Genomic DNA, 14,604 nt, shown 5'->3' with positions numbered 1-14,604 from the left:
ACCCAGATTCAAGCCCCTAGGCCCCACCTGCAGGGGGAAAGTTTCATGAGTGGTGAAGCAGGGCTGCAGGAGTCTCTCTTGTCTCTTCTTTCTCTATCTCCTCCTCCCCTCTCAATTTCTCTGTCTCTATCCAATAATAAATAAATAAGAATTAAAATTAATATACATTTGATTTGGCAGCACTATTTTTTACTATTCACTTATTGCCACTATATAGTATTAAACTTTTAAATTCTGTTTACTTACTCGTTTTGTGTATTTCATTATAATTATAGTAATATACATTATAGTGCTGTTAAATATCTCATAAGCTTTCCCTGTGCAAGTATTCCTTAGTGTTTGTTGGGGACTTGAACCTGGATCCTTGCATATGGTAAAGTGTGTGCTCTGTTGGATCTGCTCTCCAAACTGCTGGGTTGCCCATTTTTGAAGTTGATAATTTCTGTTTATTATTATAATTTTTAAGCCTTTCTATGATTTATAGTGGTTTACAAGATTATAAGATTATAGGCTATAGTTTCACACTGAACCTGTTTGGAATTTACACTTTTTATATATTTTTTTTTGTTAAAATGCAAACAAGTTAAGGGATTTGTCTCTGACCAGTGAATATGTTTATTAGCAAAGTAGGGATTTAGATATTTGTGTTTTTGTGCAGCTAGGTGTGTTTGGGATGGAAGCTTGTAGTATAGAAAGACATCTGCCACTGTGTAAGGGGTAATTTAGAGAAGGGTGGGATAAAAGATAGCCTTACTTTACCTTTCATAGTTACTGCTCTACATCATTTGAATAGTCACTTCTTGAAAAATGTAGCATGTTTATTTAAGAAAACATACTTATCTGAAATTTATTCTTTCACTCAGACAACTGAACTTAAAAAAGGTTCTTGTATCTGGGGGGCATATGGAATATAAAGTTGATCCTGAACATTTAAAAGAAAATGGAGGTCAGAAAATTTGCATTCTCGCAATGGATGGAGCTGGAAGGGTGAGTATTTGCTTGCGTCAAAATTAATAATTTTGTCCTATTTGGTAGCTACAGAAAACTAGTAGTGGGAAAACATATTCTTTTGATAGTGGTAATTCCCACAGACTTTATTTTCTTACCTGTTTTTTTTCTTTTTTAAAATAAATTTTATTATATTTATTTATTGGATAGAGACAGTCAGAAATTGAGAAGGAAGGGGGATGAAGGAGAGGAAGAGAAATAGAGACAACTGCAGCTCTGCTTCACCACTCACAAAGCTTTCCCCTTACATATGGGGGTTAAAGGCTCAACCCTGGGTCCTTGTGTATTTTTTTTTATTTCTTTATTGGGGAATTAATGTTTTACATTCAACAGTAAATACAATAGTTTGTACATGCATAACATTTCCCAGTTTTCCATATAACAGTATAACCCCCACTAGGTCCTCTGTCATCCTTCTTGGATCTGTATTCTCCCCAGTCTTTTACTTTGGTGCAGTACACCAATTCCAGTTCAGGTTCTACTTGTGTTTTCTCTTCTGATCTTGTTTTTCAACTTCTGCCTGAGAGTCAGATCATCCCATATTCATCCTTGTGTTTCTGACTTATTTCACTTAACATGATTTCTTCAAGGTCCATCCAAGATCGGCTGAAACCATTTTTTTATAGCTGAGTAGTATTCCATTGTGTGTGTGTGTGTATAACACAATTTGCTCAGCCACTGATCTGTTGTTGGACACCTGGGTTGCTTCCAGGTTTTGGCTATTACAGATTGTGCTGCCAAGAACATATGTGTACACAGATCTTTTTGGATGGGTGTGTTGGGTTCCTAGGATATATCTCCAGGAGAAGAATTGCAGGATCATAGGGTAGGTCCATTTCTAGCCTTCTGAGAGTTGTCCAGACTGTTCTCCACAGATGTTGGACCAATTTACATTCCCACCAGCAGTGTAGGAGGGTTCCTTTGACCCCATAACCTCTCCAGCATTTGCTGCTATTACCTTTTCTCATTTATGACATTCTCGCAGGAGTGAAGTGGTATCTTACTCTTTTCTTTATTTGCATTTCTTTGACAATTTAAGACTTGGAGCATTTTTTCATGTGTTTCCCTTGTGTATTTTAACCTGTGCACTCAACCAAGTGCATCACCACCTGGCCCCCAACACCTCATTTTCCTACCTGTTTTTGAATCAGCACTTTAAGAAAGTATGATGGTGATATTTAACTAATGTCACATAGTGAGGCTTAAATTACAAATTAAAAAACGTACTATTTGGGGGCTGGGCGGTAGCGCAGCAGGTTAAACACACATGGCACAGAGCACATAAGGACCGGCGTAAGGATTCTGGTTCGAGCCCTAGCTCCCCACCTGCAAGGGGTTCGCTTCACAAGCGGTGAAGCAGGTCTGCAGGTGTCTATCTTTTTTCCCCTTCTCTGTCTTCCACTTCTCTCTCCATTTCTCTCTGTCCTATCCAATAACAATGATAGCAATAACAGTAATAACCACAACAACTATAAGCAACAAGAGTAACAAAAGGGGCAAAATAGCCTCCAGGATCAGTGGATTCATAGTGCAGGCACAGAGCCCCAGCATAACCCTGGAGGCAAAAAAAAAAAAATGTACTACTTAATTAAATAAGACACAATATTAAGAATAGAAAAATTATCTTTGAGTTTAATGGCTTTCAGCTGGTTCTGTACTTAGTACTACTATGCTTAAAATAGAAATACAGAATTTTTGTGGGTTATTTGATATACGCATCAGTGATTAAACATGATATCAAATTACAGAGATAAGAGAATTGTAACTACTATTTTAAGGTCCATATGCTCAGAGGGGGAGAAATGTTAGTGGAATGGGGGTCAGGCGGTGGCGCAGTGGGTTAAGCACACGTGGCGCAAAGCGCAAGGACTGGCGTAAGGATCCCTGTTTGAGCCCCTGGCTCCCCACCTGCAGGGGAGTCGCTTCACAGGTGGTGAAGCAGGTCTGCAGGTGTCTGTCTTTCTCTCCCCCTCTCTGTCTTCCCCTCCTCTCTCCATTTCTCTCTGTCCTATCCAACAACGAACAACATCAACAATGGCAATAATAATAACCACAACGAGGCTACAACAACAAGGGCAACAAAAGGGGAAACATTGGCCTCCAGGAGTGGTGGATTCATGGTGCAGGCACCGAGCCCAGCAATAACCCTGGAGGAAAAAAAGAAATGTTAGTGGAAGATGACCAGAGAACTTTGGACTCCCAATTCCATGAGGACCCAGAGAAAGAGGAGAAAAGGAAGGACAGACAGAAGTAATAGTAGATGTAGATGTGACTTAGAAAGAAAGTTAAGGCAGTATGATGGAAAAAATGGGCAAATGTATGTAAGTATAGTTACAGAAATGGTGGTCAATCCAGGTCTATGACCTGGGGAAAACTACTACAGTTTCCAGCAGAGGGAATGTAGGGACATGGAACTCAAATGGGCCAGGAGAATGACTTGCCTAGTATGTAAGACCCTGAGTTTGAGCCCCAGCATCACATGGGAGCAACAGGGAAAGTAGCTAGGAGTCAGGGGGCTATTGTGTTTACTAAGTGATGGAGCAGTGTTGGATATGTGTGTGTCCCCAAACCCCCCAATAGTGGATGAAAAAACTTGGCTGAGGTGGCCTTCAGTGATGGTAGTCATATATGCACAAGCCGTTAGGTTCATTATTTTCCTGGTGTCACATTAAAAATAAAAGATACTGTGTATATCACTCAGAAAAAGTTCAGTGTCATGATTACTAAAAACAGTTATTTTGTTTTGTTTATAAAATAAATATTTATAATAGTATTTCTTGAATATTACTGAGTTTTATAAAACTTTACATTTTTGCAGTTGAATGAAAGCTCCATCTGCTGGATTGTTGATACAAGTCTACTGCAGTTAATCTTTGAAAAAATATTTTATGTATTTATTGGGTAGAAATAGAAAACAAGAAGGAAGGGAGAGACACCTGCCGTACTGCTTCAGTTCTTGTGAAACTCCCCTCCCTCCCCACCACATGTTAATGGAAATAGAAAAAGTCTGACCTACATATTTTGACTTAGAAAAAAAAAATTCTTAGCATTATTGCAGAACTATTTGCCCCAACAAAAAAATACTGAAAATTACTTAGAAAAAAAATGCTTATTTCTTTCTCTCTCTCTCTCTCTCTCTCTCTCTCTGTGTGTGTGTGTGTGTGTGTGTGTGTGTGTGTGTGTGTGTGTGTGTGAATCCAGAGTACCACTCTTGTATATGTCATAATGTCATATCAGGGCTTGAATTGGGAACCTCAGATATGTAAGACCACCACTGTACAAGCTGAGATATTTCTCCTGACTGAAATAATTATGAGTGATGTTTTTAAAGCATTTTTTATGTTTCGTGTTTGCTTGAGAGGCTTTTTTAAAATGCAGGGTTTTTTTTTTTCATTCTTTTTTATTTTATTTTATTTATTTATTCCCTTTTGTTGCCCTTGTTGTTTTATTGTTGTAGTTATTATTGTTGTTGTCGTTGTTGGATAGGACAGAAAGAAAATGGAGAGAGGAGGGGAAGACAGAGAGGAGGAGAGAAAGATAGACACCTGCAGACCTGCTTCACCGCCTGTGAAGCGACTCCCCTGCAGGTGGGGAGCCGGGGTTCGAACCGGGATCCTTATGCTGGTCCTTGTGCTTTGCGCCACCTGCACTTAACCCGCTGCGCTACAGCCCGACTCCCCTTGTTTTGTTTTTTTTCTTAACACAACTATCTGGATTTTTATAGTATATATATAAATTTCGGTAAAGGAATGAACATTGGAGCTTTTAACTTGGAAACATTTCTTGATTACAAGCCATGGCTATTTTCATTTCCATTGCTCAGATACTGTATTGCTTTGCATTATGGCCTAATTTGTGTTTCATCTTAGGTATTTTGTTGGAGATCAGTCAGCAGTTCTCTAAAACAGTGTCGATGGGCCTATCCACGTCAAGTCTTCATTTCTGACATTGCTTTAAATAGAAATGAAGTTCTATTTGTTACAAGGGATGGCGAAGGATTTAGAGGAAAATGGTTTGAAGAAAAAAGAAAGAGCTCTGAAAAGAAGGGTCAGTTCACATATTATCTATTTCATGTAAAATATTATTCACAAGTAATCATATTCATAAATTTTAATTGATAAGTGATTTTACTATATGTTTTTTGACTTTGAGTTGTGTGTGTGTACAGGTAAATGGAATTCGGTTTTAAGTATTGTTTAGAGACAGAAATTGGAGGAAAGGGGGAGGGAGAGAAGGATAAAGAAAGACATCTGCAGCACTGCTTTATCAGGTCTCTTGCAGGTGAGGACTGGGGGGTTGAACCCAGGTTCTTTCACATGGTAATGTGTGTGCTCAGCCAGGTATACTGTCACCCAGGCTCTTTGATCTTTGATATAACTAAGTATGGCCTGAGGTCATGGTGCATGCCTATCATTAATACATAGTGGCTCACTGTTACCAGTTGCTAACTTTGACTTGACAGAAAATTGTGTAGTTTTATTTTTTTACTACTCTGGGCTGACTTTGATTTAGAGAGAACAAGAGAGGGAGAAGAAGCACCACAACACCAGAGCTGCCTGCAGTGCTATGGTACCAGGGCTTAAACCTGGGTCCCATGCATGACAAGACATGGAGTAAAGGGGGAGGAAGAAGTGAGAGAGCTAAGGTACAATATGTAGACACTAAGTTTATCTTGTTTTAAAATATGCTGAGAAATTTTATAAAGCCAATGAAACATTAGGTTAGCCTTTTAGAAAGATAAATGTGCAATATTGAGGGTATAATTGTTGAGATATTCATAAATAGTTCAGAATGGACCCATCAGAATTTCATGTGTACTGTCAATATATAGGTTAGAAATGTTGTAGTTTCTCAAGAAGATTATATATATATATATATATGATTATATATAATTATATATAATGAAAGATATTTCCATATTCTAATTTTTATCCTATTTCTAAGTTATTTAAATATTTTCAATGGATTGTTTTCTTTCTAGCAGAGATCTTGTCAAACCTACATAATTCCTCTTCGGATGCATCTTGCGTGTTTGATATAAATAGTGTATATGAAAGAATCCGACTTGAGAAACTTACTTTTGCCCATAGAGCTGTTAGTGTCAGCACAGATCCAAGTGGATGCAACTTTGCAATTCTGCAGTCAGATCCAAAAACAAGGTATATATATCTATATACATAAACATTAAATTTCATTTTTAGAAATAAGTCACTATGGGGGCTGGGTGGTGGTGCACCTGGTTAAGCACACACACGTTACAATGTGCAAGGACCCAGGTTCAAGCCCCCAGTCCCCACCTGTGGGGGGGAAGCTTCATGAGTGGTGTCTCTCTGTCTCTCCCTCTCTGTCACCCTCTTCCCTCTCAATTTCTGGCTATCTGTATCCAATAAATAAAGATAATAAAAAAGTTTTTAAAAAGAGAAGTCACGGGGGCTGGGTGCTAGCGCAGAGGGTTAAGTGCATGTGGCCCAAAGTGCAAGGACGGGTGCAAGGATCCCGGTTTGAGCCTCCTGCTCCCCACCTGCAGGGGGGGGTCGCTTCACAAGCAGTAAAGCAGGTCTGCAGGTGTCTGTCTTTCTCTCTCCCTCTCTATCTCCCCCTCTCGATTTTTCTCTGTTGTATCTGGCAACAACAACAGCAATAACAGCAACAACAAGAGCGACAACCATTACAACATAATGGAAAGGTGGCCTCCAGGAACAGTGGATTCATAGTACAGGCACCGAGCCCTGGTGATAACCTTGGAGGCAAAGCAGTTCTGGAGCAGATTTAATTAAACTATAATCTTGTAGAGGGTTTTAGACATATAATTGTATTACTAGGATTAACTGATTAACTCAGAAGGTGGAATTTGTCATACTGGAAATGAGAAGTATGTTTAGTTCATAAACTATTTATTAAAAAAGATATTTGTATATATAAGTGTGTGTTTTTGTATACATACACAGGCGCATATATATATATATATATATATATATATATATGTACACATATACATACATACACACACACACACACACACAAAACTTGTGTTTATTTTTCCCCTTATGTGGTATTTTAGTTTCTCAGACTCTGAAAAGTATATTGTAAATATTGATTATATAGTTTGTAAAAAATTCCAAACTTTGAATAAATTTGGTAAATAACAAAAGAAGAGTTAGGATGATATGGTCACATATAAGGCAGTATAAATCACTGTGCAAATCTCGTTAAGTCTCATTAGTTAAGATTTATAAGAAGGGTATCGTTAAGAGGAATATATTGCTAAAAATAAGCTGACTATTCATTCTGCATTGCCCAGGTCTGTCCCATTTTTATCACTGAAAGTCTTAATCTCCTAGGAAACCACACAGTTCTAGGCTGATCAAGTTCCTCTACCTAGAATGGTGAATTGTAAACTGGGAAAGTCTGATTGCTTACCTACAAAATGAAAAACCAGGTTTCCAGACTCTTTGTTTATACATACTGAAATATACTTATCTTGGCATTTCCAGTTCTGATCTACTCTTGAGGATGGAAGTGGTGGCCTGGGGCTTAAATATTGATTCAGTTCCTGTTGAATTGAGAAGTTGAGAACTGTATTATTTTAAAAATGTTTCAGTTAACATTTTCTGTTAAAAGTTAATTTAAACTTTATATTTCAGTGTTACTTTGTAGAAGTAGAGAATGATTACTTTCAAAGAAAAACTGAAAATCTTGTTGTAGTTTAGAAGAAAACAAATATGAAAAATAAAAAAATGAAAGGTTGATACAGTACTTAAGATTGTGTGTGATCTAACGTTTTTATGAAATGTCAAATTTTAATAAGAAATAAGGTTTTAAAATTTAATGCTTGTTAAATTTTTCTTGAAAATAAGAGGTTTTTGTTTATTTTCTAGCCTTTATGAAATCCCAACTGTATCTTCGTCGTCCTTTTATGAAGAGTTTGGCAAATTGTTGCGGGAAACAGATGAAATGGACAACATCCATGATGTGACATTTCAAGTTGGCAATAGACTATTCCCTGCACATAAATATATTTTGGCAGTGCGTTCTGACTTTTTTCAGAAATTGTTTCTGTCAAACAGTACTGTGGACTTTACAGACGTCTATCGGAAAGATGAAGATTCTGTTGGATGCCAGCTTTTTGTGGTAGAGAAGGTTCATCCTGATATGTTTGAGTACCTTTTACAATTTATATACACAGATACTTGTGACTTTTTAACTCATGGCTTCAAACCAAGATTAAACTTTAACAGAATACCAGAAGAGTCTCAGGGCACCTCAAATTCTTACTTGAATAAAATGAATTTCCATGAAGTTAATCAGAAGTCAGCATTTGAAGTTTACAAAAGCAATCAAGAGCATACAGTTAGTGAAAGGCAGAAGAGCAAACCTAAATCTTCTAAAAAAGGAAAAAATGTTGGGGAAGATGATCCTGTCAGAATGTTGCAAAATGTTGCAAAGAAATTTGGGTTCAGTAATTTAAGTAGTAGGTATGGCTCCTTTATATTATTTATACCTTCAGTATCCTCAGTATAAAATTCTTTGCTTTTTTTGCATCTTTTCTTTTATTCTCTCTATACCCCCTGCACTCCAACAGGCCCAACCCTTGTTGGGGTTGGAACATGGATTTGCTCTTCCTCTATTTTCTTCTGGACATATCTCTGGGACTCTGGATTAAAACCCTAAAGGATAGGAGGGTTTCTCCTGTGTTTGTATTGTGTGTGTATTAATAGGTATCCTGAGTGGAAGATAATGTTTGATGAGAAGTATGATGTTTTGGGATTTAAAAAAATGTACATAGGACTTAGAGTTTTGTTATTAGCCAGGCTAAATTCTCTTTGTTTCCTCCTTGAGCCTCAGATTTAATATATAAATTGGGAGGAATAACATTAATTTTTTTTAAATATATAAATTGGGAGGAATACCACTGACTTCATATTGGTGTATTTTGTCATACAGCATTAATAAAATACTTAATACTACTTGTCATAGTTACAAGCCAGACTTTCTGGGATTTTTTTTTTTTCCGTTTTGTATTTATTTTAAGGTAATATTACTTGTGGTATAACCTTAGTTGTGGGGGAGGAGCAGGAAAGTTGTGTGTTTGTGTGTGTTTCTGTTGAGACTTAAAAAGTATTGAAGAATTAGTGCCATTACTTTCATTTGTCTTTTACCAAGAATAGTACTTAATATATTATAATTCTAAGTACAATTAAAGGAAGGTATATTTTATTCTTTAGCATAGAGTGGAAATTTGCTGTGATGATTTTCTAGGTGATATGGGTTATATAATTATGTTGAGATATAAACTGAGTTATTGAAGTTTTATAATTTGCTTGTTTTGGTAGGGAACTATATTCATCTAATGTTAATTTTTGTTCTTGACAGATTAGATGGAGTAAAATTTGAAAATGAAAAAATTAATGTTATTGTCAAGAAAACTGGTAATAAACTAAAGCTAAATCAGAAAAAATGGTAAGTTAGGAAATTAAGATAACTTTTTTTTTTTTTTTTAAATTAAAGCATTACTCAGCTCTAGTTTATGGTGGTATAGGGGATTGAACTTGGGACTTTGGAGCCCCGGGCATGAGAATCTATTTGCATGACCTGTCTACCCCAGCCCAAGATAAACTTGCTATCTCTAGAATTTGTCACTTAGATGTTGAAACAACCCTTCCTACTCATACTTGAAGCAAACTGGGTAGTTAGATAATCTTTTATCTTTTCTATTTTTCATTCTGAAAATGGAGAACTTTTGAGGTAAATGCTCAACAAACATGAAATGAAATAATTTTTTGTTTCTTTTTTCAATTTAAGAAAGGAATTTTTCATTTTACTTTTGATTGTGTAGTTTTATATTTTACCATAAGTAGGGCATGCTGTTAATCTACCAATTATACTTAGTATGCCTTTTCATCATTATGATTACTTTATATACTTTTTTCAAAAATAAAGATTCTAAATGTGTTTTTTAAAAGTTTTTGATTTTAGGTACGTTTGTACTTTTTAAAAAAATGCATGTATTCCCATTTGTTGCCCTTGTTGTGTTACTGTTGTAGTTATTGATGTCGTTGTTGTTGGATAGGACAGAGAGAAATGGAGAGAGGAGGGGAAGCAGAGAGGGGGAGAGAAAGATAGACACCTGCAGACCTGCTTCACCACCTGTGAAGCCACTCCCCTGCAGGTGGGGAGCTGAAGGGCTTGAACCAGGATCCTTATGCCAGTCCTTACGCTTCGCACCATGTGCACTTAACCTGCTGCAATACTGCCTGACTCCCCATATGTACTTTTTATAGGTGAAAAGTTATATATATACATATATATAGATCTTGTTATTTGTTATGTAAAGAAATCATTCTTTAATTACATACATACACATATATATTTGCAGTTCATTTCTATGTGATGTGACCATGAAATCAGCAGATGGAAAGGAATTTCCGTGTCATAAATGTGTTCTTTGTGCTAGACTTGGTAGGTATACTTTCTGTTTGTTGTTGATTTATTTATTTTAGTATTTTTTCACTATTAATGAATCAAACTTTTTTCTTTCAGAATACTTTCGTAGTATGCTGAGTAGCTCATGGATTGAGGTAAGATTTTAAATAGAGACCACATAAGCTACCTAGATATCTTTGATCTGTATATATACAAGAAAGTTAAAATGAGAACCTTATAATTTAATCTAGTTTCTTTCTTTTTTTTTTACTGAACTCTACTTCCTAAAGCCTGTTGGAAAAGAAAATATTTAGAAATAAAAATTGTAAATGTTACTTAATCAAAGTCCTCCTTTATTGTTTAACCATGATCTTGGAATCTCAGAGTGTGTCCCCCCCCATAAAGTTTTTTTTTGTCCTATTTTAAAGTTAAATTTATTATTTTAGCTTTGTATATTATATATATATATATATATTTTAAAGATTTTTTTCCCTTTTGCTGCCCTTGCTTTTTTTTTTTAATATTTATTTTATTTATTTACTCCCTTTTGTTGCCCTTGTTGTTTTATTGTTGTAGTTATTATTGTTGTTGTCGTTTCTAGATAGGACAGAGAGAAATGGAGAGAGGAGGGGAAGACAGAGAGGAGGAGAGAAAGATAGACACCAGCAGACCTGCTTCACTGCTTGTGAAGCGACTCCCCTGCAGGTGGGGAGCCGGGGTTCGAACTGGGATCCTTATGCCGGTCCTTGTGCTTTGCGCCACCTGCACTTAACCCGCTGCGCTACAGCCCAACTCCCTGCCCTTGCTTTTTTAATTGTTGTTGTAGTTATTGTTGTTGATGTTGTCCTTGTGGGATAGGACAGAGAGAAATGGAGAGAGGAGGGGAAGACAGAGGGGGAGAAAAAGATGAGACACCTGCAGACCTGCTTCACCGCCTGTGAAGCGACTCCCCTGCAGGTGGAGAGCCGGGGCTCCAACCGGGATCCTTATGCCTGTCCTTGTGCTTTGCACCATGTGCGCTTAACCTGCTGCTCTACCGCCGGACCCCCTGTATATTAGATTTTCTCCTTTTGCATTTTGTGTGATCCCTGTACAAAAATGTTTTATACCAGTGACCAATATCAGAATATAAAAGCTTTACATTGTTTAACATAAATTTTTATACTTTATTTAGGCTTCCAGTTGTGCACCTCTAGAAATGCCAATACAGTCTGACACATTGAAAGTTATTTTGGACTACCTCTATACCGATGAAGCTGTGGTGATAAAAGGTATTAATGAAAGCACACTTAAGGAATTTAAGATATAAGGGAGTTGTGCGAAAGTCAATATGAATTTTTTTTTAATTTCTTTATTGGGAAATTAATGTTTTACATTCAACAGTAAATACAGTAGTTTGTGCATACATAACATTTCCCAGTTTTCCATATAATAATACAACCCCCACCCCCACTAGCTCCTCTATCATCCTTTTTGGACCTGTATTCTTCTCCCGCTCCCCTCCTCCCCCCAGAGTCTTTTACTTTGGTGCAATATGCCAATTCCAGTTCAGGTTCTACTTGTGTTTTCTCTTCTGATCTTGTTTCTCAACTTCTGCCTGAGAGTCAGATCATCCCATATTCATCCTTCTGCTTCTGACTTACTTCACTTAACATGAATTTTTCAAGGTCTACCCAAAATCGGCTGAAAATGGTGAAGTAGCCATTTTTAAAAGCTGAGTAGTATTCTATTGTGTAGATATATCACAACTTGCTCAGCCACTCATCTGTTGTTGGACACCTGGGTTGCTTCCAGGTTTTGGCTATTACAAATTCTGCTGCTAAGAACATATGTGTACAAGAACATTCTGGATGCATGTGTTGGGTTCCTTTAGGATATATCCTCAGGAGAGGAATTGCAGGATCATAGGGTAGGTCCATTTCTAGCCTTCTGAGAGTTCTCCAGACGGTTCTCCGCAGAAGTTGGACTAATTTACATTTCCACCAGCAGTGCAGGAGGATTCCTTTGACCCCACAACCTCTCTAGCATTTGCTGCTGCTACCTTTTCTGATGTATGACATTCTCATAGGAGCGAAGTAGTATCTCATTGTTGTCTTTATTTGCATTTCTCTGACAGTCAAAGACTTGGAGCATATTTTCATGTGTTACTTGGCCTTTTGGATCTCTTCTGTGGTGAATATTCTGTCCATGTCTCCCCCTATTTTTGGATGGGGTTATTTGTTTTTTTGTTGTTGTTGTTGAGGTTGGCAAGCTCCTTATATATTTTGGTTATTAAACTCTTGTCTGATGTATGGCATGTAAAGATCTTCTCCCATTCTGGCAGGGGTCTCTTGGTTTGGGTAGTGGTTTCTTTTGCTGTGCAGAAGCTTTTTAATCTGATGTAGTCCAATAGGTTTATCCTTGTCTTAGTCTTCTTTGTAATTGGATTTGTTTCATTGAAGATGTCTTTAAAATTTATGCAGAAAAAAGTTCTGCCAATATTTTCCTCTAAGTATCTGATAGTTTCTGGTCTAACATCCAAGTCCTTGAACCATTTGGAATTTACTTTTTTGTATTTGGTGAAATATAATGGTTCAGTTTCATTCTTCTGCATGTTTCAACCCATTTTACCCAACACCATTTGTTGAAGAGACTCTGCTTTCCCCATTTCATAGTTTAGGCGACTTTGTCAAAGATAAGGTTACTTCTGGGCTCTCAGTTCTATTCCACTGGTCAGTGTGTCTATTCGTGTTCCAGTACCAAGCAGTTTTGATTACAGTAGCCCTATAATACAATTTGAAATCTGGGAGTGTGATGCCTCCAGTTCTGTTCTTTCTTCTCAAGATTGTTTTGACAATTCTAGGTCTTTTCTGGTTCCAGATAAATATTTGTAGCATTTGTTCTATTCTCCTAAAAAAATGTGGTTGGGATCTTGATAGGAATAGCATTAAATTTGTATATGGCTTTGGGTAGTATATTCATTTTGATGATGTTAATTCTTCCAACCCATGAACATGGAATATCTTTCCACTTCTTTGTGTCTTTTTCAGTTTCCTTGAGTAGTGACTCATAATTTTCACCATACAAGTCTTATTTGGTTATGTTTATTCCTAGATATTTTATTATTTTTGTTGCTATAGTAAAAGGATTTGATTTTTGGATTTCATCTTCTTCTTAGTGTTTTCATAGAGGAATGCCACTGACTTTTGAATGTTAATTTTGTAACCTGACACTTTACTGTATTGCCTGATGATTTCCAAAAGCTTCTTGCTGGATTCTTCAGGTTTTCTATGTATATTATCATGCCGTCTGGAAATAGGGAGAGTTTGATTTCTTCTCTTCCAGTCTGTATCCCTTTAATTCCTTACTCCTGTCTGATTGCTATGGCAGGAACTTCCAACACTATGTTGAATAGTAATGATGATAGTGGGCAGCCCTGTCTAGTACCTGAGTGGAAATGCTTCCAGATTTTCACCATTGAATATGATGTTGGCTGTAGGTTTGCTATATATAGACTCCACTATCTTCAGGAATTTTCCATCTATTCCCATTTTTTGTAGTGTTCTGATCATAAAAGGATGTTGTATTTTGTCAAAGGCTTTCTCTGCATCTATTGATATGACCATGTGGTTTTTGGTCTTGCTTTCATTGATGTGGTGGATCATGTTAATTGATTTACGTTATCTAGTTCCTTTTTACTTAATTTTGGAAGTTCGTAGCTATCTAGGTAATCATCCATTTCTTCCAGGTTCTCTTGCTTAGTTACATATAGTTCTTCATAGAAGTCTCACATGATATGCTGAATTTCTGTGGTGTCTGTTGTAATATCTCTTCTTTCATTGATGATCCGATTTATTTGGGTCTTTTCCCTTTTTTGTTTTGTGAGTCTGGCTAAAGGTTTGTCGATTCTGTTCACTCTTTTGAAGAGCCAACATTTACTTTCATTGATCTTTTGTATGGTTTTCTTCTTTTCTTTTTTTTTTTAATTTTTTATTTATAAAAAGGAAACATTGACAAAACCATAGGATAAGAGGGGTACAACTTCGCACAATTCCCACCACCAGACCTCCATATACCAACCATAGCTTTCCTACTCTTTAACCCTCTGGATGTGCTTATATGGCTATGAACTTGTATGGCTATGAACTTGAATGGCTGTGAACTTCCCTCTCACTGCCTTCGCTGTGTCCCAAA

The 14,604-nt window shown here is 36.7% G+C and overlaps 1 protein-coding gene across 3 annotated transcripts in view; it reads left to right on the top strand.

Annotated features, from left to right (window-relative positions):
• IBTK (inhibitor of Bruton tyrosine kinase) overlaps positions 1–14,604 on the top strand; it is an 81,327-nt gene that overhangs the window by 20,038 nt on the left and 46,685 nt on the right. For 2 of the 3 annotated variants that reach the window (XR_009553667.1, XM_060205428.1), the window contains exons 9-16: positions 864–987; positions 4,878–5,055; positions 5,990–6,167; positions 7,887–8,483; positions 9,382–9,468; positions 10,385–10,467; positions 10,549–10,586; positions 11,606–11,702. Coding sequence is in view for 2 of the 3 variants with exons in the window: in XM_060205428.1 (XP_060061411.1) it covers positions 864–987; positions 4,878–5,055; positions 5,990–6,167; positions 7,887–8,483; positions 9,382–9,468; positions 10,385–10,467; positions 10,549–10,586; positions 11,606–11,702 (1,382 nt within the window). In the remaining variant the exon portion in view is untranslated. The remainder of the gene's footprint in view (positions 1–863; positions 988–4,877; positions 5,056–5,989; positions 6,168–7,886; positions 8,484–9,381; positions 9,469–10,384; positions 10,468–10,548; positions 10,587–11,605; positions 11,703–14,604) is intronic. The other variant, XM_016191454.2, reaches the window with a different exon arrangement.

The sequence above is a fragment of the Erinaceus europaeus genome, chromosome 13 (assembly GCF_950295315.1).
Source record: "Erinaceus europaeus chromosome 13, mEriEur2.1, whole genome shotgun sequence".
Taxonomy (NCBI): Eukaryota; Metazoa; Chordata; class Mammalia; order Eulipotyphla; family Erinaceidae; genus Erinaceus; species Erinaceus europaeus.
The sequence above is the reverse complement of the archived record's forward strand: the minus strand, read 5'-3'. Positions and strand labels throughout refer to the sequence as shown.